Source organism: Zonotrichia albicollis, chromosome 1 (assembly GCF_047830755.1).
Source record: "Zonotrichia albicollis isolate bZonAlb1 chromosome 1, bZonAlb1.hap1, whole genome shotgun sequence".
Classification (NCBI taxonomy): Eukaryota; Metazoa; Chordata; class Aves; order Passeriformes; family Passerellidae; genus Zonotrichia; species Zonotrichia albicollis.
This window is the reverse complement of record NC_133819.1, coordinates 55,942,615-55,966,843: the sequence shown is the minus strand read 5'-3', so window position 1 is coordinate 55,966,843 and position 24,229 is coordinate 55,942,615. Positions and strand designations below refer to the sequence as shown.

Below are 24,229 nucleotides of genomic sequence, written 5' to 3'. Positions count from 1 at the left end.
CAGGAATAATTTAAACATTTATGAACTTTATGGGCCACTGAGACACATCAGCACAGGTGACTTACACTTTGCAAGAAAATGAACATACTTGTCTCTCCCAGGCACTGATGAAGAAAGCTTACAGTTCTTTAAGGTTGTTCCTTTAGAGCATTTAACATCCTTGGCATTTTGTAGAACCACATATGATACTTAAAGGACCCATAGGCATAGCATAGTTTGCTGGGCTGGCAATTAGCAGTTTGCCTATTTGGGCTTTCTGTACAATATACTGTTTATGAAAGAAAGTATGCCATGCACACCGGCACTTTTGAATTGCAGTACTGAGTGCGGGGAAAAGAAGATAAGACAATGACAACTGTGAGCCACCATAGTTTTTATGGACAAAGGCATTTTTGTTGCAAATAATACTAAGAGAGGAGCAGTTCACAGTCCCACCACAGATTAGAGTATTTCTTCCAGAGCTTTTCCAATGTCAGGCATGTTTTTCTCTTAGCTGAAATAACAGTTCCATCCAAAGGCATGGGCTAAAATAGGAGAGACTGGTCTCTGCTGGCAAACAACTGGCAGCCACAGAAGACTCCCTGCCTAGCCCCATAAACACCATGCTTGTGTAAACAGTTGTGCCAGATATATATACAAACAAAAAATGCAGTCATCACTGAATCTCAGTGCTGGAGACAGTGTCCATCAGTTTCTGTGCTTGTAGTACTGCTCTGGATGTGTGCCCTGCCTTCTTGCTCCACTTTTTTTCTCAACTTTCCCCTGGGACCCTGACGGCATCAGCCTTACTCCCTGCCCTTGTGATTTTCTTGCAGCTCTAGACCCAGCAGATGCAGCTCACCTTTTGGCTCTCTGTGCCAAAGCTTTCACATCCTCTCTTTCTTCTTTGAGAGCATCATCATCTGTGGCTCTTGGTCATCTGGCAGGAATGATACCTCAGCCTTGAGGCACTGCTGGTCTCCCACGCATCTTGTTGCCTTTCCTTTGGCCCCTGCAACTTGCGGAGGAGGAAGGAAACAGGATTAAAATCTGCTGGTGGGGCAGGGAGTGGTGCTGCTGCTGCCTAGCCTCCAGGAGGACGCCCAAGTGCGGCCTTGCCACAGAGACAGCTTCCATTTGTTCGTAGATAAGACAGGCAAGAGCATCAGCTGCAGCCCCAATACTGGGCTGGAGAAAGATCCTCCAGTGAGCCCCAACGGCAAACTGCACCCTCCCCTCACACGGCTCAGTAAGTACTTCAGCAACGTGTTTTTCTCCCAGCTGGTTGGCTTCTTGATTTCCTTTTTTTTTTTTTTTTTTTTCTTTTTCAGGGGGTGTGTGGATTTGTTTGTTTGTGGTTTTGGGTTTTTGTTTTGTTTGGGTTTTTTTAGCAGCCTCCACCAGCAAGTTGCCTTATCACCTCTGGGGATGAGCAGGAAAGCACAGGATCCCCAAGGGAATGGGCTGGGGATGGTCCTATGTGGGGAAAGTTGAGGTATGACCTACTGAGTCTGGGATTTGTAGATAGGGAAATGGGGAGGAGAGGGTTTTAGAGCAAACTAAAGCACTAACTGGTGGGACAGTTCACAACCAAATTTGTAAGTCAGCAAAGTGGAAGCTAGTATTAAGCACTTCTTATCTCACTACTAAGTCTGGCATGTGCAAGGGGTTAATTTGTACCTCAAGGAAAAAATTGGGGAAGACTGTATTTTTTATGATCTCCAAAGACAAAGACTTGTAACCAGAACTTGTGCATATGTATCTTACATTTTTTCAAACAAACAAATAAATGTTTTTATTTTAAGAGCTTATTTTACAAGCTAGTAATGGGAATTAGTCTACCACCCAGCCACAATTTTTGAAATAGCACCCAGAAGCACACTGTCTATGAGAAGAAACTGCTCCAAGACAATTCTGTGGTACTTCACCCATGCTAGTGTTAGTAGCAAAAGTTTTGGATAGAGGGAGACACTCAGATCAGGCTTTCAAATATCAAAGTGTTTGCTAAGAAGATTTAAATATGCTTTATAAAAGTGAATAATCTAACAGGGTGCCTGTGGAGAGCAGCCTAGTGCCCAAGTGACTGAAGAAGAAAGTTTGTGCATTAACATGAAGGAAGGCATCACTCCAATAGAATAATGTTAAGCATATAGTAAAACCTGTAATTAAAGGTTTGGAGCAGCAACACTGAGAATTTCAACTTGTAGGACATTTATTTTCTCCTCTGACTTGTAATCTTGCTTTATTCAGATGGTTTACCAGGAAATAGTTGTAATGGGCTGAGATAGGATGGGGTATGGGTGAAGGTGCATACTTTTTGATAAAGGTACCAAGGCTGCCTGCTGAGTACAGATGGAAGAAGCCAAATGCAGCCAGATGTTGTATCATTCCCCATGTCCTGTTTCACATTATTTCTGAATAGGGCAGATGTGTGCAAGATGGCTTCATCCAATATCTTATTCATTCTTTCTGCATTTGTAAATGACTTCAAACAAATAAGGAGCCTACTCACATTATAGGGCCCTCCACAGGGGACATGCTACAGAAGGAATGACAGGTCTTGCTCTTTGCCTCCCACATACGTTTAAGGTTGCAGGGATAAAGGAGCAGGTAAGGATGCTGGGAGCCTGCCTGTCCCTCCTTGCTTATGTGCTCATTGCAACCAGACAGAAAGGGGAAAACCAATTTAAAATGATATAATAATCAACTCCCCCAGGAAACTGTACGTACATGTTTGGTGGGAGAGGAGGCACCAGTCTTAAAAAGTAAACCCCCATGCCAGAGCAGTTCTTTGGGCAGGGCAGCAAAATGCTGCTTTTTGTCCAGTCTGGACTGTAACTAATGAAGTCCAGCCTCTGCCTTATGCCTGCATTGGGCAGCAGCCTATGAGATACTCCCTGTTTACTTTCATTTCCAGCTATTGAGTACATCAGGAGCAGCAAGGTCAGGCTCTGCCTATGAGAATGAGGACAAACAAGTGTGCACACTGTACCACCCTAGGACCTTAGTTGCCTCTGTTTCTGCCTCTGCTTCCCTCTATTCTTCTTAGGAATTGCTCTGGCTTCAGAAGATAAATACATAGGGCCAAACAGGCTTCTGTGGCAATGTTATTACCAACTATCAAAATGAAGTTATTAAATTCAGGTTGACTGCTGTCACCCAACAAGGATGCTCTCAAAAGTACTTTTATTTATCCTGCATCCTTGTCAACGTGCCCGTGGTTGCTTTAATAATTATGCATGCCCTGGAGATTAGCGCATTTTTCTTCAGGATATTGTCATTTGTAGAAACAAAACACTCTCCTGAACAAGAGAAAAAAAAAAACAACCCCAAAACACATACAATACCACATACACCACATGGTCTACTGAAATCTTCAGAGGCACAGGTTGTGGATACTTTATAAAAGGCCAGTTCATGAATTCTAAGTATTCAATATACAAAGAAATAATGAGCCTTAATGTACAATGATAAGGAGGACTGACTTTAATGCCCACGTAACCCCTGTAAACTTTTATAAGAATTCCATATCTTAACTTCATTTCTCCATCTTATAGGTAAGAATGATCACCTATGGGTGACTCATTTGAGAACTGCATTGTCCCTATTGTCCCTTCAGATTACATACAACTATCCATAGTACCTAATATCCACACAGTTGCATAGCCCCTACAACCCTTCAAACCCTAAGAGAAATGGAGATTTTCCCCCCAAGCCGTTTCCATGACTAATTCAAGATCAAATGAAAAATAAGCCCAGGTCTTCAGTTTTGTTCTCAAAGCTTTAGTTTTCTATCTTACAAGGTGAGTTTTTTTCTCATGAGATTTCATTTTAAGTCAGTTTAAATGTCACATTATCAGATGGCCTTGAAAGACTTACATAATCTTATAAATTTGTGGGAGTAGCTGTGCTGAGTATTCCCTAAACTCTAAGCTGATTACTTGTGACACACATCTACATTAAACCAACTGTGTTTAAAATAGTTAACTAAAACAGGTATCTTTATCTGTATCTGGCAAAATATTTTTACCCAATTGAAGCCTGGAACTGGTTGCATTAGTGAATTTTGTTATGGAAACCAAAAATTTAAGCAAAGAAAGTAATCATATACTTGCAAATATTTGTGTGCTTTAGAACTATGTTAGTGAGTGATAAGATAGCTTTATTTGGGCACTTTAATCTAGTGGGTACAACAACTGAGAATTTTGAAAAAAATTTAGTACATGCTTTAACCTATCTAAAAATCCAAAAGTCTGATATCCAGAAAGTGAAAAGTTCAGATATTTTTCATCTGAATCACCGTATCTTACAAGGGTGTATGCCTAAGGGAGTCATGCTGTTATATGACAGTGATGTAGCATGAGATTTCATTGACATGAGGCTGAAGCAGCTTTTAGTAATACTTGGACTTTTCAGTCTGCCTTATCATCCTGTCTGTAAGTACAGCCAATCCAATCTCATGCCAAAAGTTTTAACAAGCAAAACTATGCAGGCAAAACTAGAACTTGCCTCAGCTTTAAGCAAAGCATTTCAGCTGTCCTTATCAGCTCTCTCTTTTCCAAGAAATAAGAGACTTGAAGTGACTCATTTAGGCACATATCTCCGAAGAAGGTGGTACAGCCTAGCTGCACTGTACCAAAGTCTCTGGCTAAATGACAACTGAATCCTAAATCATATTGGAAAACCTACAGTTTCTCAGGAAGCATCTTCTATTGTGTGTGAAGTAGCCCACCAATGTAACCATTACAGATGCACAAAGGATAAATGTGGATCATTATGTCAAGAGACATAACAGGGTGCAAGAAAAAAACACTTTACTTCATCACATGAATGGCATTTGCTACCAAGGTGACTGATGGCAGCAGGGAGTGCAAACCACACTAATGTGAAGGCTGCTAAGAAAAGTGTTGCACTTAATGCATGAAAATCTGAGAACATGCTACAATTTGTAAAGCCATATTTATGGCTTCATGCAGCCCCTATAGCAGGCTCCCTTCCCACATAAAATGTTACCCACATAAAATAAATCTGTTTCCTTAGTGGCAGGCACTGATTTGAGTTGTTTGGGAAAGCACCATAACAATGGTCACATGCAGCAACTTTCCTTTGAAGGAGAGCTCTGTGTGTAATCCATGATGACAGGAGGTAACAGCGCTCACAGGTTCACACGTCAGACACAATGTATATACACCCAAGATACCAAAATCCATTATTTATTTTGGCAATTTTTATTTTTTTATTCTTTTGTCACACAGACTGTCACAAAGTGCAGTGCTTGCTTAGTAAGCAAGGCAATGCTGACTTCAGGGCAGATTTACAAAAGAAATGGAAGGAAAGTGTCATAAATTAGCCTGTAAACCAGAATTTTAAAGCACTGAAGATGCCAAGCGCTTGGCATGTGTGACAGTGAAAATATAAACACAGACCTAAGAGATGCATTTTAGATAATATTTTCCAAACTACCATAATAAGAAAAAATAATGAAGCAATCCTATATTAAGTCTCTTTACAAAGCTTAATTTTTATTGGGTGTAATAATTCAATGAAACAACTTACTGAAATCTAACCTAACCTAACAATATTTTATAAGCTATTTCCACTAAATATAATTTACTACCAATCTTACATTTAAATTTTGCTATCTATCCCCAGTCTTTTCTGCCTCAAGACATGTTAAAAACAAAAATGTCCATAGTGTCTGAAATAATATCCCTGATTTCACTGAAAACCTTGTAAACAGAGTATTATTCTGAAAATAACATTTTACCTACAGTCATAATATTTAGCCAGCATGCCCTAATCAAATCCAGTAAAATCAAATGGCATCAAAAGAATAAAACACCCTCAAATCACAAAATATAGTGCAAGCCTTCCGAAGGACAGATAAGTTTTGTATTAAATAAAATTATGTCTGCTTTATTTTAAACCACAGCTGTAGCTTACTTATACAGTAAATAAATCAAGCAACCATTCAAGGTGCCTTCAAAGATTTCTTCCTCTAGAGTCTTCCTAAGTGACAGATTTTTCTTGTCGTGAAGGCAAATGAGCCTTCAGCCAGTATAACACTTTAGTACAGATGTGAGGCTGGACTGGGACATTTCTATAGTGAACATTTGAAGGTGAAATCCCTCATCAAGGCCTGATTCAGTAAGATCTTAATAATTTGTAGAATATTACAAATTAAATAGTGAAACATAAGGGAATTCATTCCATATGTACAATATCAGTCAATGTTAACTTTTGATGTTGACATGAGTTGAGTCAAATTTGATGCTGCCAGCCAGTTGTGACAGGACATCCATCCCACTCTCCTCTCTACCACTGACATTTGGTCTATAAAGAGGTAACCTAAGGGCTGAAAGGCCCAGCAAGAGGTCATTTCTGGTCCCAAAAGTTCTCAGACCTCAGCTAAGAATCAGCATCTTAGTCTAGAGAGCAGATGTGGGAAGAGATAAAGGAAATATTCTTAGCTGAGAGACAGTGTTTTACTAACTGTAAAAGACATATGAGTTATCACAGAGGTAGAAGACTTCTACACACACACCCTGAAATTTTGGGAGATTTCTCCCTGGACTATGGACTCCAATCTGCAGTTACTTCCCTGAGGATTGAGGGAAAGGATCATGATGTGTGCCCCATCACCAAATGGATGGTAAGATACATTGAATCCTAAGTTATGTTATTTCTTTGCTATCTGTAACATTTATAGGTACCTTTAACCTTGCTCTGTATATGTCTACTAGTAGTCTTTTTTCTTTTTCTTTATTCCTGTATAGTATTAATTTGTTTTAAATCTTACATCTGTTAGTTTTCTGTCTATTAAATAAATAATTCATTCTATAATAGACTGAATCAGCCTATATTAAAGAACTTGTTAATGAGTGTGAGCTTTGGGGTGCTGGCTACCTCAATAAAGCCACTGCCTGCTGTTAGAGGCCTGGGCAAAAGGCAAGGGCTTAACTAAACCACGACATAGAATCATAACAGCAGTGTTACTCTATTTATTTGTAAGAAACTGTCATTTAAGACATGTGTTCCATCCACTGAAGAACTACATCAGTGCAACCTTTCTTACCTTCTTTTGCAAATACTTTGTTCAAGGGTTAATTGTTCTTTACATAGATGCAAGTTTAGTCATGGAAATGAGATTAACTCCCCTACTGTTCTGTCTCTTGTCAGTAAACAACCGACAAGAGAATAATAAGAATAATAAGTAATTTCTTTTCCTCCAGCAAGATAAAACCAAACTCCCAGAGTTTAGTCTCCTATTTTCCCATCCTCCTTTTCACTGTTATTCTGCAGCTGCCTCTTTTCTTACTTTTCTCTTTTATTTACCTTGTCTTCTATACCTCCCCTTCCTCTTTTTTTTTCTCAATTACTTCCTTCATCTTCTATTCATAATGTCTCCAGTTTTTTTCTTTTCTTCATTGCATTTCTTCTCCTTACAAGGAAGTCATACTCTGCTCTTATTCCCTGAAAATGGAGAAGGGAGGTTATGAATGAAAAACTACCACAATTGTTGCTAGATCACTTGGACTGCACCTTCAGGTGGAAGGTTGTTTCCCTTTAACATTGCCTTTGTCATTCTGAGGAGTTTCTGCTAAGCAATAATAGAAATGATCAGCAGTGGAAAATGGTCTAATTTTCTTCTTTCTATGGTGGCATCTGTGGCAGCCCCAGGATCAAGTCTCAGCTTGCAAGGTGCTGAGGAAGCTCAGGTAGGAGGATGGGTGAGGATGCACTTTCTACACCCACTGCAGCTATAAGTAAAGGGAGACAAAATAGCCCAAACAGCAATCCAGTGAGACTTACAGAGCATGGACACTTAAATAGCTATATGAAATGGCTTCCCATGGTCTTACTAAAGTGATGAGTAAGTTTACTTCATCATGGCTTTGGGATTTGTGAGCACTGGCACTTTACATCTGATTTTTCTGGTATGTAAGGTATCTTAGTGAAGCTGGACTTAAAAGACCAAGTCAACAGAATTAATTATTTAAGTTAGTTCGTATAATAAATAGCAAATATGATCCTTAGTTTACTGTTGAGAAAAAGTGGAGAAGCAAACCAAAACAAAAGACCCTCTTCCTTAGCATTTACTTTGTGTATGAGATAGCACTTTCAGTGTGCTCAAAAAAAAAGTATGTTTTTCTGTAGAGGTAATCTATGCTAGTGTGGGTTGCTTACAGCAAGGAAAGTGGAGAAACAGATTACTGTGTGTGTAACCAAGACAGTGAATCGCAGCATGTGTGAGTGAAAAATCAGGGCAGCCAACTGCTGGAAGACAAGAACTCTTCATCAGTTGTTAGGTAATGCCAATATGTTTGTTTTATGTCATGCTGCTGAATTTCTTTAATTTTTTTCATTGATGTGGTGTAGTATCTTCATAGGAGGAGAAAAGACTGTTTCAATGATGTCAACAGAATGTGTTCAGCCACTTGATATCCCAGATGACAGACTGGACAAGCAAGATTCACAGTGTAACCATTTAGGTAAGTGTTATTTGATGATATCATTGCTCTAATGAGGGTTATTGTCTTCACATAATAAAGTCCAGCAATACAACTAACCTCCCATGAAAACAGATAGATTACACCTTCTGCTGACACTTCTAGTGCCAGATGGAAAGACAAAGAGCATTTTTTCTGCATATAAATGTCAGCTGAATCTCTAGAGTGAAGTTAATTAATGAGGAGAAAGGAAAAAGAGTCATTGATCATTTCCCTGGTAGAGCAGTTTCTTCATTTATACCTCAGTAAATGGAAAGTTAGGATATAGCTGAGCTTTCCCTGAATATATCTTCCATATGCAATTTGAGTAAAAGATTTCAAGCATTCAATTTGCCATCACTGAGACAGCTTTCTAAAAATGTTTTCTGTGTTGGGAAGTTTTTTTCTTTTCACAAATGGAATGGGACTGTTGGGAAACATTCCTTGAGCTTTTATTGCAGCCTCATTACATGGTTGAGACAATAGAAAGATGGCAAAAGCTCTGCCAGCAATGTACTGCCAGCAACAGCCAAAGACATCTTTGTTACAGAGCATTTAAAATACTGCCTAGCCAATAGTGTATTGCTAAAGCTTACAGACAATTGTTTTAGCCAATTACTAAAAGTACACGTACACCTGCTTCACAGAATGCTTGCTTGTCTCCTTTCTATTAACAATACGCCATACACCATTATTAAGCTTAAAACTGTCAACTATCTTGGTAAGCATAATTTTCTGTAGTCCAAGGTCTATCTTAGCCAAGCCTAAAACTCAAGCTATTGTTTCATGTCCTTGCTTGCTGTACTATTATAATTTTTTCTACCTTCAGACTTTGCAGCTGTAGCTAGTTCCAAGTTTCTCTGCTCTTTCTCCTTCTCAGGCCTGCTTTTCCAGCTTTGTGAAAATCATCTTTCCTTCACTCTTTCCCACAGTTTTCTCCTTCCTCATCAGTTTCCTTTCTTGAAACTACTTCTTACAGCTTTCACAATGAGCATACTAGAATTGTCTTTGCTCTGTCACACTCCAGAATACTAGATTTCATGCTTGATAGATAAACTTTTTGCTTATTCATGGTCTTTACCTCTGCTTCTAGTGCTATGATTTCACTCTTATCTTACAAAATTGTCCTGAAGATTTAGCAACCCAGAAAGAAAAATCTGTTTGCTTGTTGTTACCTTTGTGACAACAATAATGAAAGACAAATGCAATTTCACCTCCTTGTAAAAGAAAAGTCTCACCACAGGTTTTACAAATTTTGTTTATTAGTACTGCAAGGAAGGTATCCTAGTTCTGTCTCTGTTGCATGGCATTTCTAGCCACAGACACTGTTTTTACAACTGCTAGTATACCATAGTTGGTCCACAAAATTGCTTATTTAAATATATACAGAATGAGTTTCATTATACTGTTGGAAAACAGAGGCAATGGGAGGGTAAATGATCTCCTTAGGACTATGAAGAAAGCCTGTGAAGGTCAGAAAGAAACGCCACATCTCCAGGGACTTAACCCAGAGGCCGTCCTTCCCACATCTACCTGCAGGCTCACAGAGATAACAGCTGCCTTAAATAGTGTGAAAGAGCCTGCAATGAAGTTGTGCTTGCCTGAAGGTCTGCAGCCAGGGACTGGGTAACGATGTGGGGAGCCCAGCTGAAGGCAAACAAGCTGCTTTTAAGAATTCAAAATATTGGTTTCTGTGATGATACTAATGACAGGTTCACAAATGAGTGGTTAAAATGCTTAAAGAATCATCGTCAAGGTTATTGGCAAAAAGCAGGGTTTCATAGGAACTCATGAGAATGCAGCTTTAACAGAGTCAAGTGGCAAAGTTCATTCTACTACTTACTATGTAGACAAAGCATACATAAGTAAATTGGATTAGAAGCAACTTGGAATGATTTACATGAAGACTGGGGATGCAAGAGGGTAAGGGTGTAGAGGATATGGATGTAAGAAAAGGGTGCAAAAGCACTTAATCATTGACTAATTACTTATTTGAAAAAATAATTCAATAGGATTTGCTACAATTATAACAGTGAGTTAATTATATACTCAAAATAACAACATTCATACCATGATCTATTCACTTGCATGAACACATGAAAAAAGATGTATACATCTATATTAGCAAATGTAAAGGTATCTATCAAAAATTCGTGTCAGGCTCAGTGCAGTACTCATATCAAATCCCTTAGTGTTTCTCAACCAGCCTGGGCTGCACCTCAAGGAGAATGTATGCGTGGGGATGGTATCTGCCTAGACCTTGTTATCAGCAACAGTCTTTCAAGTATTGCAAACTTGAGGGTCTGCAAGCTCCAAGAGGCATCCTACTTAGAGGCCCACTGTGTTCAAGGAGAGCTCAAACAGCTCTCCTTGCTGCTACACTGCTGTTTGTAGCACTATAAGATGATTTTTCCAAAAAATTCCAGTAAAAATAGGACTATTACACGCAGGCTATGATTAATTTTTTCAAAAAGTCTCATAACAATGGTATCATTTCAGTTGGGTAAATGACTTACCAAAGCTAATAAGAATGACTGCTTATCCTTTGCTCTTACTTTGGTTGGACTGCTCATGTTCCTGGTATGGTCAGTTCCATACATACCAAGAGCACCCAGGATGGTCATAGATGCTTCAGCGCCCAACTGGCACAGTTAAGGGGCACCTCATCACTCAGCTGATTTAACTAAGGCTTATCAGAAGCTGCTGAGATTGTAGACCAGGCCTAAAGAGAAGCTGAGGGAGAGGGATGTACTACCACAACAAGCTATCTTCTGTATTTTCAGCTTGCCTAAGCACCCAGAAATACAGACCCTTGCAAAAAAAGTCATGTTGACCTTCTGGGTGATCTGAGTAAAGGATTGTTTTAAAGGAAAACCAAAAATCCAGTGTCATGTTATGTAAATAAAAAGCAAATACCAATTGCTCATTAGCTCTGGAAATAAAGGTAACTCTTGAAGGGAACAATATACTGATTGGCTCATTTTACAAATAGACCGACCCTATATATGTATAAAAGACCCTATATACGTATAAAACTTTACTTCACAGAACTGGCCTTGTAAATCTTGAGGATACAATCCACACAGTTACCACTGGATGAAACAGGGATGGCTATGGAACCTCTGCACACAATGATGCAGCCTCTCCTCTGACGTGCAAACACGCAAGCTGCCCACAACTCTCTCTCTTTGTTTAATGGGTACTGCCAACAACACAGAAGGACTTCCTAAGTCACTTGACTCCCATGTAGTATGGCACAGAGCCCTCTTTTGTTTGCTTTCTAAATATGTAAGAGATTTTTCTTCCTGGGCATTTGAATTAAAGCACTATTATCAAAGTGATTCTTTCCACCTTTTGTTTTTTACCTCTCCTAAGTTTTAATTTCCATATTTTTTCCCTGCAGAAGATCTTTCAGAGCAGCTGATTAAGAGCTGTGACCTCAAAAATAAACCAAGAAAAGGTAAAATTCTCACAGCCTCTCAGAAGACTGAACAGGAGCAAAAGAAGCCGAAGAGAAAAGATACACCCGCTTTGCCCACTCCACCACCTCTAACATGTGAGCAGTAAATCTCTTGACTTTGAAATCCCAATTCATGTCTGGGGACTGGAGAAGGATTAACGTCCATGGAACGTTCAAACAGTTATGTCCCCTTGGATGCAAACAGGAACACAGCTTCCTGCATGTGCACCTGGGAAGACAGGTGAACAAAAAAGTCTGTCTTTCTCAAAGATATCCCATGTTAGTTGAAGGGTTTGGTCTCACTTCTGGGAATACCAAGGTGGATAGGTTTATGCTCTGAAAAACCTGCTTCCATGGATCTCACAGACTTGCTGATAAATAATGTTACATTACTGCGTGATACTATGTCTATGTATTGGCAGCTGCTGAGCCTAATAGATGTCCCAATTGGATATGGTCCAAAATCAAAAAAAGGATCCAGTCCAGCCCTTGCACTTTCCCATGAAACTTGCATCCAGTGCACAGTGGGAGGCTGGCACTGACACTGGGAGTAGACCAGTCAAGCACACAAGCCACCTGCAGGATGGTTCTCCTGGAAATCGCAGGGATCATGTGTTTATGGGGACTCTGGCAAAGGGTAGTTGTTTCAGGAAGCAGAAAACATCACAGCAATGAAGGGGCTTCTTGTGGAATGCTCCCTACTGTGGCACAAATACAGATATTTGAGACCCAAATGCCACCAACCTGGAGAAGGGAAGAATAAGCAGGAGACTGCTACTGAAACCTAATGATCCAAAACCAGCAGTGGGAATGAATGTTTGTCACTCTCAGCTAACAAGCAGTGTTATAATTTCCATCAAGAGAGCTGTGCTCTTACATTATTGAATTCTTCTTCCCAGGCTGCACATACATGGAAGAGTTAGCCAGTAACTACTTGTATGCTTCTCTGTATATCTGCAACAATTCACCAAGCCAAAAATAAGCACTGGGATTTTCCAGTATTTGTAATCCAGATATTTGATTCTGTTCTGTTTTCACATTTCTCTCATTGAGCATTCAGCAATTCTCTCTTAGGAAGAGCAGCTCAGAGGCTGGAGAGCTGTGTTTACTTCCTGCAATTGTCATATCATAAAGAAAACATTTTTTCACTACCCTCTTCTGTGTGGTCATATTGCTCCCAACTAACCTCTTGAACGTCCGTGTGATTAAGTTACTGTGGTAAGATGTCTGAAGTTCTGGAATAGGAGATTACACTCATCTGTCCCACAATTTTTAGTGCATTATGTATAATCAGAAGCCAGCTGGCCTGATAGCATCATTTTCTAGAGCCTATGGGAAATAATTAATTTGAAAGAAATGTAGGGTAGGTACATCATACAGCAGATCATGCAGTTGTGCCACTCTACTTCAGAGTAGTCTTTGGGAGAGCTACACAGGTGGAAGTTTCTTCAATATAAGCAGGCTAAAGTAGCATTTTCTTTATTGCTTGCTTACAGGCATAGTTTCAGACTCATCTGAAAATCTGCTGAAAAGGTATGGTATCCCAGAGAAGTCACAGAGAGTGTCTCCAGTCTCTCAAATCACTGGACTGGAGCAGAAAAAGCCCAGAAGAAAAGATACACCTGCAATACACATCCCACCTTTGATAATAGGTAAGAAACTTAGGTAAAGACCCTCCTAAGAGGCAGCAAAAAGTGGCTAGTGTCAGAGATATACTTAGAAGGCTGAAAGGAGGTTGCCCTCTGCTCAGTAAAGTAACAGTTCTTGAACTGGACCTATTTGGTCTAAGTATATAATAATAGTGGGGTGAAAATGAAAAGTCTAATACATATCCCATGTTCAAGCTCCAGGGACAGAACAGGTAGAAAGAATAGGCATTTGGTCACTTGATTATCTCTTGCAAACTGCAATCCTCCTTTTCTGAAAACCCAACTACTGCCCTGCTTTTCAAACCTAAGCACGTAGAAATTTTTAGGTTGCCAGCACTAAAATGCCTCCAACAACCTGGAGCAAAGCTGTACTGATTAATCCCCTCCTTCATTTGGCAGTCCCTGACAGGCACTGATGTAGCCAAGTCGTGATGAATTTCTCATTAGGAACACCTTAAAGATAATTCTGTGCATCAGGAATGACATACAGTAGACACCATGTTACATGCCAATGGGGAAAGTTGAAGGGAAGGGAAGGGAAGGGAAGGGAAGGGAAGGGAAGGGAAGGGAAGGGAAGGGAAGGGAAGGGAAGGGAAGGGAAGGGAAGGGAAGGGAAGGGAAGGGAAGGGAAGGGAAGGGAAGGGAAGGGAAGGGAAGGGAAGGGAAGGGAAGGGAAGGGAAGGGAAGGGAAGGGAAGGGAAACTGCTTTTTGGGTAAACTCAGGAGTCAGAGCTCAGGAACATACACTAAATAAAGCTGCACCATGCTTTATGAACAAATTCCCTCTCTTATTTAAATTAAGAAATGATGAAGGAAAAGTATATTTATGTAATTCTGATTACCTAGTTATGGCGTACAAACCAGCCTTTTTAGAGCAGATTCTAGACACAGCTTAAATGTTTGGCCCAGACAGAGGTCCCCAGCTGTAAGAGGAACACATATTAGTAGTGTGTCTGATGCTTACCACAATCAATAGCAAGATCATTACCAATGAATCACTTTGCTAACTGATGAACTACAGAGGTTCCCAGTAGAGTTCAGGATTCAAAGCTCAGAGGGATGCAGTCCAGAGATGCATGTTATAAACTTTCCTTGGATCACCAGCAATTTCAAGGACAAATCAGCATTTTAATGCAAAACAATGGAAAGGGAATACAAGAAGGAAGTCAAAATGGTAATGATTTGTATAACACTGGGAAAACGTTTTTTTTCCCTTTGATATGATGCCTCTGATCACTTGAGAAGAAAATGTGCTTTACTGAATGCAATTTGGAAGTTCTGGGTTTCAAAGAGTGAGAAGCATGTTTGATTTGCTAAACATTTGTAAGTTGGTCTTTCTCTGTTTGCTGTTTTAAAAAGTCACTTAGCCTCCCTACTTCTGTTTTCCTAGCTGTGTGTATTATGAAATGCAGCTCATCCTGTAGATCTATTTTAAGGATTATTAGATTGTTCTGTTAATATCTGCCAAGGAATCTGACTAAAGAAAACAGAGGGTAAATATACAATGTCCCCATAATTTCCCAACAGAACTTGCAAGTAATTGCAATTTTTAGGTACACTCTAGAACCACAATGGCTCACAGAAACATGAGTGTTAAAAACTAGACAGAAAATGTTGTCTTAAATAATTTATTTGTCAGGTGCCACCTAGATTTAAGCCATACCTCTTGGGCTACAAATCAGAGAAACAACAAGATAGCACATGTCTACAGACAGCCTAGGGACAATGCCTGCAGCTGAGCTGGGAGAGGGAAGAGGTGAATAGTTAAACTTCCATTCTTCTTACCCAGACGTTTTCAATGGAGGTGTGGTATTTTTGTAAAGGAGCTGCCTTAACTGGTTTTCTAGGCTATGAGAGAGAATGAGGATTTGAAACTAATTTTACAAGTCATCTCTCATTTGATTAGGAAACCTCAGTAACATTTCAGGAACTGTATTCCCATATTTACACATGTATCTACATTCTAGCTCAAACCCACAGGGCTGAAGACCATTAATTTAGTTAATGGACTATAAATTGCTAAGTGGGGATGGCAACAGAGTGTTCCAGAGCTGACTACGGGCTTGGATCAGATTCAAGCCATTTACTGTCAAGTGATATGGAAAAAATGACCATTAGAAATTTGACTATATTTTGTATTCTGGTCTAATTCCTTCAGAAAGACAAGGTGTTGGCTGACTGGAGAAGAACTTGCTACTGAAGGAGACATCCGCTCATGACTCATTTGTATGGATGTGGCATAACATTAACTGTGCCACTTCAGTAGAAGTTTGAAGGCTGAATACATTTAGAAGCCTGACCCTTGTAGAGCAGATTTCAGATAACTAATTTAGTAGGCCCCTTTCTTTAACTACACTTCCCAATTGGATTGGGTGCTCCCAAGGTGTAAAACTGATTCTGCTCCTCATCTGGACCAAATGCCACCTAGTAGACACATTAATTTTCTTAATTTTAAATGGTACATTTGACTTGCTTTTATTTGTGATAGAAAATCTCTCAGACCACCCAAAAGGGAGAGAGACTGTCAGAAGTGCTGGTCAAAACAAAGAGGTATAACACATCTGCCATTTTCGCTGCATTTACAAAAAGTATTTGTGTGGACAGCTGTTCAAGAGACTATTAAATAATATCTTTTACTAGAATTAAGTGGAGTTTCTTGAATTGGTATCTAGAAGTGGTTTGCAGGGGAGCTGAAGGAGAAATATTAGAAATGGTGGCATATAAAGTGTAGTTAACTATCTTTACATTTTAGTTAGACAAAAGAATCCCTCTGGACCTGTGATCCAAGGACACACCACAGCCTCGGCCCTGAAAAGTATATAACCAAAAGTGAATTGGGGAGGAGCGAGTTGAGGGAATATGGCTTTATTGCCTTAAGCTGTAATTGGAGAATTAACCCCTGATATGCAAACAGACAAAACTTCTATCTGCTTGAAAAACCTGTGACTGCTGTCCATCTTGGGTGTAGCCTCCATGAGGTTTTTACACTTGGGTGTAGCTATTGAAGGCCTTTAAAAAATACCCACTTTATTCTCTTAACTCTGTCAAGCCTCTGTTCTAGGTAGCCACTCCAAGGCATCAATACCATTTAGCACTGAGTGCTGCTTACTTCAGCAAGACTAATGACAAGGAGACAGGACAGAAAGGTTTGTCTATATTTACTTAGCTCACATAGCTCTGCTGGGTCTTCTCAGGTCTCCAAGTTTATAATTCAGGTTCTGTTTTGCACAGCAGTTCCATAAAAGCTTAGTTTCTTTGTGTGTGCTACCAGATGGAATAAATCTGAAAGTAAATAAGTAGCAAATATTGGACCAGCCTTCAACAAAAGGCTTTTCATAGCATATCACGGAGCCATCACTGATGAACTTCAACTGTCAGAATGATGTATGTTGGATGTACCTTGAAAATTAAATACGCATCTTTAGAAGAGGAAGGGAATAAAATTCAGGCATTTAAATACATAGGTTATTTTGCCTGACACAGGCACCAGTCTGCCACAGGCAGCTGATCCCTTGAAAACAGATCCAGAACACAGGATCTGAAAAGCTCTGTACAGAGAGGCAGCATCTTAGCAGGCTACTTTGATTCCATGCCAAGTGTTCAAAGGCAGTTTCAACAGCAGGCAACAAAGTGTCATTGGTGGTATAACTGAAAATAACTGAAAATTGCATTAGTTTCTGTCATTCTCTCAATAGCAAATGCATATAGATTGAATTTCATCACACATGTTGAAGGTACATTTTAAGCACATTTTATGTTTTCCCTGCCTCTCCTTGGCCCATTGAAAACCAACAAAATATAACCCCCACTCTCCTTTGCAGCACACACAACCCAAAATACAAAGGCATCAGGAAAAAAAACCCCTTGTCTATCTTTGCCTAGGTTGCCTATAGGAATAGAAATCTGTGTGAGGAATATTTACATCTATCTCCATAAAATGCGATCATTCTTTGCAGTTAACAAAAGAGCTACTTAATTGCTGCTTGAACAAATGAAGTCCTTTGTGTTTGAAATTAACTGAAAGACATAAATGAATGTTAATAATTTATGCCTTTCAGTTTATCTCATAGTGCTGCTGAAACCAGCTAGTTCACAAGAATATAAATGAAGCAGGAGTTAACTTAAATGAAGGGCAGTATAGGTAAATATTTTGTACCTAATGCATTGTTCTCACATTACTCTTACTTATTTTTTAATGAGGAAAGCAGTTACAATATTTGTTATACCTGGGTATTATATAAAAGCCTCTGGATCCTCAAAGGACACACTTACTGGTTTAACAGAGAAAAAGAGAGAGACACAGAGAAAGGAGAAGTGACAGATTTTTGGGAAGTATGATCTACAATCCAAGTCTATTTTCACATTGTTCTTCATTTAGTAGCTTTTGCAATTTATTGATGCTTTATTATTTCAGTGGAGATTATACTTGTCATGTGGGTATTTAAACATCTCTTGTTTCACCTGCACTTGCAAGACCTAAGTAATATGCTATAGACGTAGAGAAAATCTACACGTCCATAAAAACTGTTCCTGTTACAAAGATTAATTACAGTATTTGCTTCATCATGCAAGCTCTTTCCCTTATTTAGCTACCCAAACCCTTCTAACAAACAGGTTCCCACATGAAACTTCAGTCTCTTTTTACGGATACCAAAAATATACTGGATTTAAGAATGCTTAATAATTTTTGCTAAAAATGCAGTGATTCAACTCTAATTCAGTAAGTATTAAGGGACTGAAATGCCAAAAAGAAATGAGGAGCAATTTGTGTGATGACATTAAAATCATGAAATAAGAGAAAACTGAAAAATTCTCTTTTGCCTGATATTTTCTAGAAAGTAGTATATTAAATCAACTCACTTTTCCACCTTTTTTTAATTTGTTTTTTTGTTTGTTTGTTTATTCTTTGTGTTCTTCTCTTTTTAAGGCACTAAGCTATTTACAGAAGAAGAACAAACAGTGATTATGGAAGAAGAAGAAAAGGATGGAGACACAATCCACAGTTAGATTACAGTGATATTTCAATATACAATGTAAATATTCATGGGTCATTCAAAGTGGCAGCACATTAAAAAAGATCTTTCACCTTTATAAATAATTTTCTCAGTTGTACACTTGAATTTAAACTACCACCAAGTGCTTATCTGCTTATCTGCATCTCATAAATCCCAGCAAGCATTATTGGACATGAATGGCAGAAATTTCAGTTACACAGGGTTTGAAGGATTCTGTCAATTTACTAGAAGGGGCTTCCTAGCATTTTTGTCAGGAAGGAATCCACCTCAGGTCAGATCAAGTTTTGTCCAGTGCAGTACTCATACAGTACCCGGCACTAGAAGTGGTAACACAGAGTAGTAAAACATCAGCTGGTGATTGAAACTGCTTTTTTTGCCTGACACTTGACCTAATTTGTTCAGCTTTCATTTCCTGGAATAACACTGACCACAGTGAAAATTCCCAAGTGCAGAGCTGATGGGATAGATGAAGAAGGTGAGAGGGCCAGGATTCAATTCTAGAGTCTCTGAAATGCAAAGAAAAAATTTCCTCTGCCTGTATCTGCTCATGACTTGTGTCTGTAAAGAGGAAAAGATAAATTTACTTTAGAATTAAAATTACACCTAAGGGCTCTCAGTGTTGACAGAGGCATCAAACAGGATGGAGGGCAGAGATCTCAGAGGAGAAACACTAGGGAAGTGCAATGCTTGCTGGTAATTGTCTCCACTGGATTGCTGAAAGATAAATTTGTTGGATAGTTGATGCTTTTGCTCCAAATAATTTCTTTTCACATCTGTTTTTTAAATTGAATCCTAGGTAATCAGTTAGGAGAGGTTTTAAAGATTCAAAATCACAGCAGGAAGGTAAAAATTGAGTAAAAGGAATAATGTTACTCAATGGCATATGCTTACTGCAAGGTAGAAGAGCATCATGTGACCTATTAAATAGTTTACCTCAATGATTCAAACAAGAATTGCTTTCACAGCTGGCTACAGCATTTGTAGAGAGATGGGTATTGGTAGAATATTTTACCAAAAAAAAGGATAGAACTGGACACTGTGTGCTTACCTTAATAACTCTGGGATAGATGTAGTAGCTGAACCATTAGGAAACTATGCAGAGAAGCTGACGATTATCTAGCCTGGCAGACTGAATTTAGTTATCTTTTTAAGTCGCTTATACAGACAGCTGAGGACCATACTAGTTTGGACTCCATTTGCCACTGTAACTGACCCAACATCTTTCATGAGAATGCAGTCCATTCACAAATATATGTGAATGTATACTCTCAAGATGTAATCAATGAGCTTACAATAAATAATTGCATATTAAATTGCAGAAGAGGTCCACTATATGATTAATGGGATACCTCTTACTTAGAAAGTGTACTTGTTTTTATCCTATTAATCTATCAGTGAGATAATACTTAAAATATAAACAATCAATAGTTCAAGTAACAACATTAATATAAGATCCACAATAAAGTGTGGAAACAGATGTGCATGCCAGCCCTCTCCCTTGGAGAGGTATCCCTTGAATGGGTTATAACAAGATCCTCTCAAAGTCTCATGGATTGAGAAATCCTCCTTGGTCATGGTGAGTTCCCAGCAGGCTTTGGAACCCCATGTAGATTTGTTGGGACTGATTGGTTTTTCCCTCATTGTACCACCCCTGCTTTTCCCCGAAAAAACCACAGTTTCTGCCCTGTTCAGGAGAGAGCTGCTGTTGCTGGCATCCTTTGCAGGGTGCTGGAATAAAGGCTACCTCTGTGGAACGACCACATGGCTCTCCTGTCTCTTTGTCCCTGTGTTGGCCAGGGTACACCTCGCAAGGCAGAGCTGAAATCACTGCTAAGACCTGAGCTGAGCTAGCTGCCCCTTGTTGAGGTTACCCGGCAGCTGAAGGACTTCCTAAGACTCCTAGAAAGTTGTCTCCTGCAGGACCTCTCTCTGAGAAGGTTGTGGCATCCAGGTCGAGCCATCAGACCCCCGACCAACTGCCTCTACAGTAAAGTATGTCACAACAAGTACATGACAAGAAATATGTATGACTCAGGTTTACCTTTACCAGTGAAGTTGGTGAATATTTTCAGTGCATGTGTAGTGAATTGACCTTGGCTAGATGCCAGATGCCCACCAGGTTGCTCTATCACTCCCCTTTACAGCAGGACAGTGGAGAGAAAATAAGATGCAAAACAACCAGTAAGTTGAGATAAGGCAGTTTACAAAAGCAAAGAACCAAAAAAAAAAAGAAAAGCAAAAGTTTACATGTGCATAAGCAAAAGGGAAAACAATTAATACCTACTTCCCATCAGCAAGCAATATTCAGCCATTTCCCAGAAAGCAGGATTTCAGCACACACTTCTGGAATGGTTGCTCCAGAAGGCAAAAGTGGTAACATAACAAACATCCCCCATTCCTCCTCTCCCCCATAGCTTTTGTATCAGAGCTGATGTCACACGGTATGGAATATCCCTTTGGTTTATTTGGGTCAGCTATTTTGGCATAGTTGTGTCGCCTACCAGGACACTGTTAGAGACAGTGCCAATGCTGTGCCAGTGCTGCTTCACAGTAGCAAAACCACTGGTGTGTCACCAGTCCCTTTCTGACTACCAATGCAAAGCACAGCACTGTGAGGGCTGCTGTGGGGAAATGAACTCTATTTCTGTCAGTCTCAATACAATTTCCACCCCTTATTCCATACCATTTGCATCCTACTCAGATCCCACACAATCTATCCAATTCTTCCATTATGTTTGTCATTACTGGAGTCTCTTTTTACCCACACTTACAACTTAAACTACATCCTTCAACCAATATACACTTTCACTAACTACTACCCCTGTCCTTTAACAGATTGATATTACTTTTCCTTTTCATGGGCTTCCTCCATTTCTCCAGATCCATGACTTGGGCTCCATTCAATCAGGATGGGTAGTCAAGACAGGAGAAGAAGCATATTTTATCATCGGTCACCAAGACCAGCCTGACTTGAGTCATCATTGCATCCTGCTTGCCCTTCACAAAATTAATTCTTCATCAGTTCAAGTAATTTCTGCTACTTTACTTCCTGCAACACATAATTTATGCCACAGATTATTTTCCCCACAAGGCTAAATTTCCTTGAGTCACAAAGCAGGTCTCCCAACTCTTCCACACTACCTACCAAATACATCCCAGTCCCTGGGCTAAAACAATCCCACAAATGGGTTTGCTTTTTCCCATGGAAGGAGAAATCCACACCAACTTCCCCAGCCACCTCTCGATGTGTAGTGAGGGGACCTAATCTCCTCCCACAGTATGGAAGGGTTTTGTTTGGGCCGGAGCAGATGGCCAACGGATCCGCTGTTGTTAACCAGCTTAAGCTTCTGGTAAATTTGCATCCTAATGCAAATTTATGCCCTTTTACCTTAACATCATTAACATAGTCTTCAGCAGTCCTTCTCTCAGTCTTTCCAGAGGCTTGTGAGTGATAAAGGATGTGATATATCCTCTCAATGCCATGTTTCTTTGCTCAAGAGTTTCCAAGACTATTTTGAAAATTGTCTGATTTTATTCTCTGAGGTACTATGTCACAACAAAACGTGTTTCTTAAGGCTAAGATAGTGTTTTGAGCAGTGGCATGGTTTATAGTTTATGTTTCCAGCCAGCTAGTTGTGGACTCTACCATGGTGAGTATATAGCTCTTGCCTTGGCATGTTTGTGGCAGTGGTCCAGTGTAGTCAATCTGCCAAGCTTCACCATACTGGAAACCCAGCTAAACCACCCTCAATTCCAAGGAGATTTTACTGCTCAGCTTGCTTGATTGCAGTACATATTTCACATTTGTGAATACCCTATGTGACAGCTTCCATAGTCAGGTCCACCCTTCAATCACAAGCCACCTATATATTGCATCCCTTCCTAAATATCCTGATGTTTCATGGGCTCATTGGGCTATAAATGGCCCAGTCTTTCTTTCCCAGTCTAGGTCCAACTGAGCAATTCCAATTTTGGCAGCCTTACCGTGGTGGGTTCAGTGCTGGCCAAATGTCCATGTACCCTCTAGAATTATTTACTCATTTCCTGCTGTGAGATAGGATTAGAAGGATGGCAAAGCAGGCTCAAAACTTTAAAAGGGTATAAAGAAAATTTTATTAACAGTAACTAAAAGAAAGAATAACAAAAATCAGAATAAAACCTTTAGAACACTCCTCCTCCCTCACATCCTCTTTTCTTTCCCACTAACAATATATAGAAACAATTCAGTCCATTTATCACCTCTAGAATATTCTTTCATCAGTTCACTTAGGGAGAGGAGTCTCTCTTGTCATGCTATGGAGACTTCCCTACAAGAAAACTGTTCTCTCATGGCTTTTAATTTTCATGAATAGCAGCTGCCCAGGAATCTGCGATTGTGAAGCCCCTCCCAGCTCTTGCAGCCTTCCCACAGCAGTACTCATGGGCCATGTCAGCTTACAGGGTACTATTCTAAGGATGAACTGTTCAAGAGCAAAGGTTCTCTTTGTTAATCTCTTTCCAGAGATCAATAAAGAGAACCTTTAATTAATTAATTATTGATTTAATTAATTTTTATTAATCTCTAATCTGTTTCCAGAGATCATCTTCATCTCTGGGAACAGAGGTCATTGTCTTCTTCTTCTTTCCCTGGGGTAAAGGGTCCTCATCACTCCTCTCTCTGTCTGTTAAAACTTCTCATGGCACCACAGCTACTTCAATATCTGCCTGCTTTAGCACAGATGCCTTTGCTCATAACTTCAATTCGTACACTTCATCCCCTGTACTTTTCAATGAGTTACAGGGAAAAAGAGTCTGATTATCAATTATATCTACTCCATGGCCTGACAAGAAGATTTCAGCCCAGGACTGAGGCATCCCCTCAATCCCTCCCATCTGAGACGTGGCTTCTTACGGACCTTCATGTCTAATGTTGTTCTCTCTGTATCTTCACTCTTTCCTTTTCTTTCACTTGAGAGAGAAAATTGATGTTTGTAGGTTTCATCCATGCACTAAAAGAGTTAATGTCTCGCTTGGGGCCTGCGGATGGTTGCGTGACCCAAGCCAGGCAGTGGGCGGCTGAAGCAGGTGCAATGATGGATCTTCAGGCTGCACTGGGGGGGCTGTGACAGGATCTCAGGGGGCCCGGCCAGAATGGCAGCAGCTGCTCTGGTCACACGGCTGTCTCTGGCCCCTGCTTTGTTAAATTTCAATTGTAGGCTGATGGCCTCCTCTCCCCCTGCCCAGTGGTAGGGAGAAGCCTCAAGGGTGGCAGAATCTTGGCTGAGCCAGCCTGGCCTGGGGCTTAGCAGAGCCAGCTTGGGCTGCTCCCAGGGCCTGGCGGACCTAGTATGGCCCAGCAGCAGAGCTGGCCCAACCCAGCAACTGCGGGCAGGGCTCAGCGACGGCCTGTGCCATGGCTTGGCTTGGCTTGGCTTGGGTGTCCCTTTACTCCCTCCCCATCCCAATAGCTTTTCCCACTTGTCGCCTGTTAAACTTACCTCAGTCTCAAATATAGACAGCTCCTGGTACTCCCCCGTCACTTCAAAGATTCAGATGGGTTCTTCACTCCTGTGCCTTGATGGCATCAGTGTGTACGAAAGCTTTAGACTTCTGTGCATCTGATGTGCCAGGCCATTGAATCCACTTAGTCTGGCCATC

At 40.1% G+C, this 24,229-nt stretch overlaps 1 protein-coding gene across 1 annotated transcript; it reads left to right on the top strand.

Annotated features, from left to right (window-relative positions):
• Positions 1 to 31: 31 nt before the first annotated feature.
• PPP1R17 (protein phosphatase 1 regulatory subunit 17) lies at positions 32 to 19,354 on the top strand. The gene is made up of 5 exons (XM_005487014.3): positions 32 to 1,228; positions 8,359 to 8,471; positions 11,872 to 12,024; positions 13,425 to 13,580; positions 18,505 to 19,354. The coding sequence occupies exons 2-5, from the start codon at positions 8,390 to 8,392 to the stop codon at positions 18,582 to 18,584; spliced, it is 471 nt and encodes a 156-aa protein (XP_005487071.1). The 5' UTR covers positions 32 to 1,228; positions 8,359 to 8,389; the 3' UTR covers positions 18,585 to 19,354.
• The last annotated feature ends 4,875 nt before the right edge of the window (positions 19,355 to 24,229 follow it).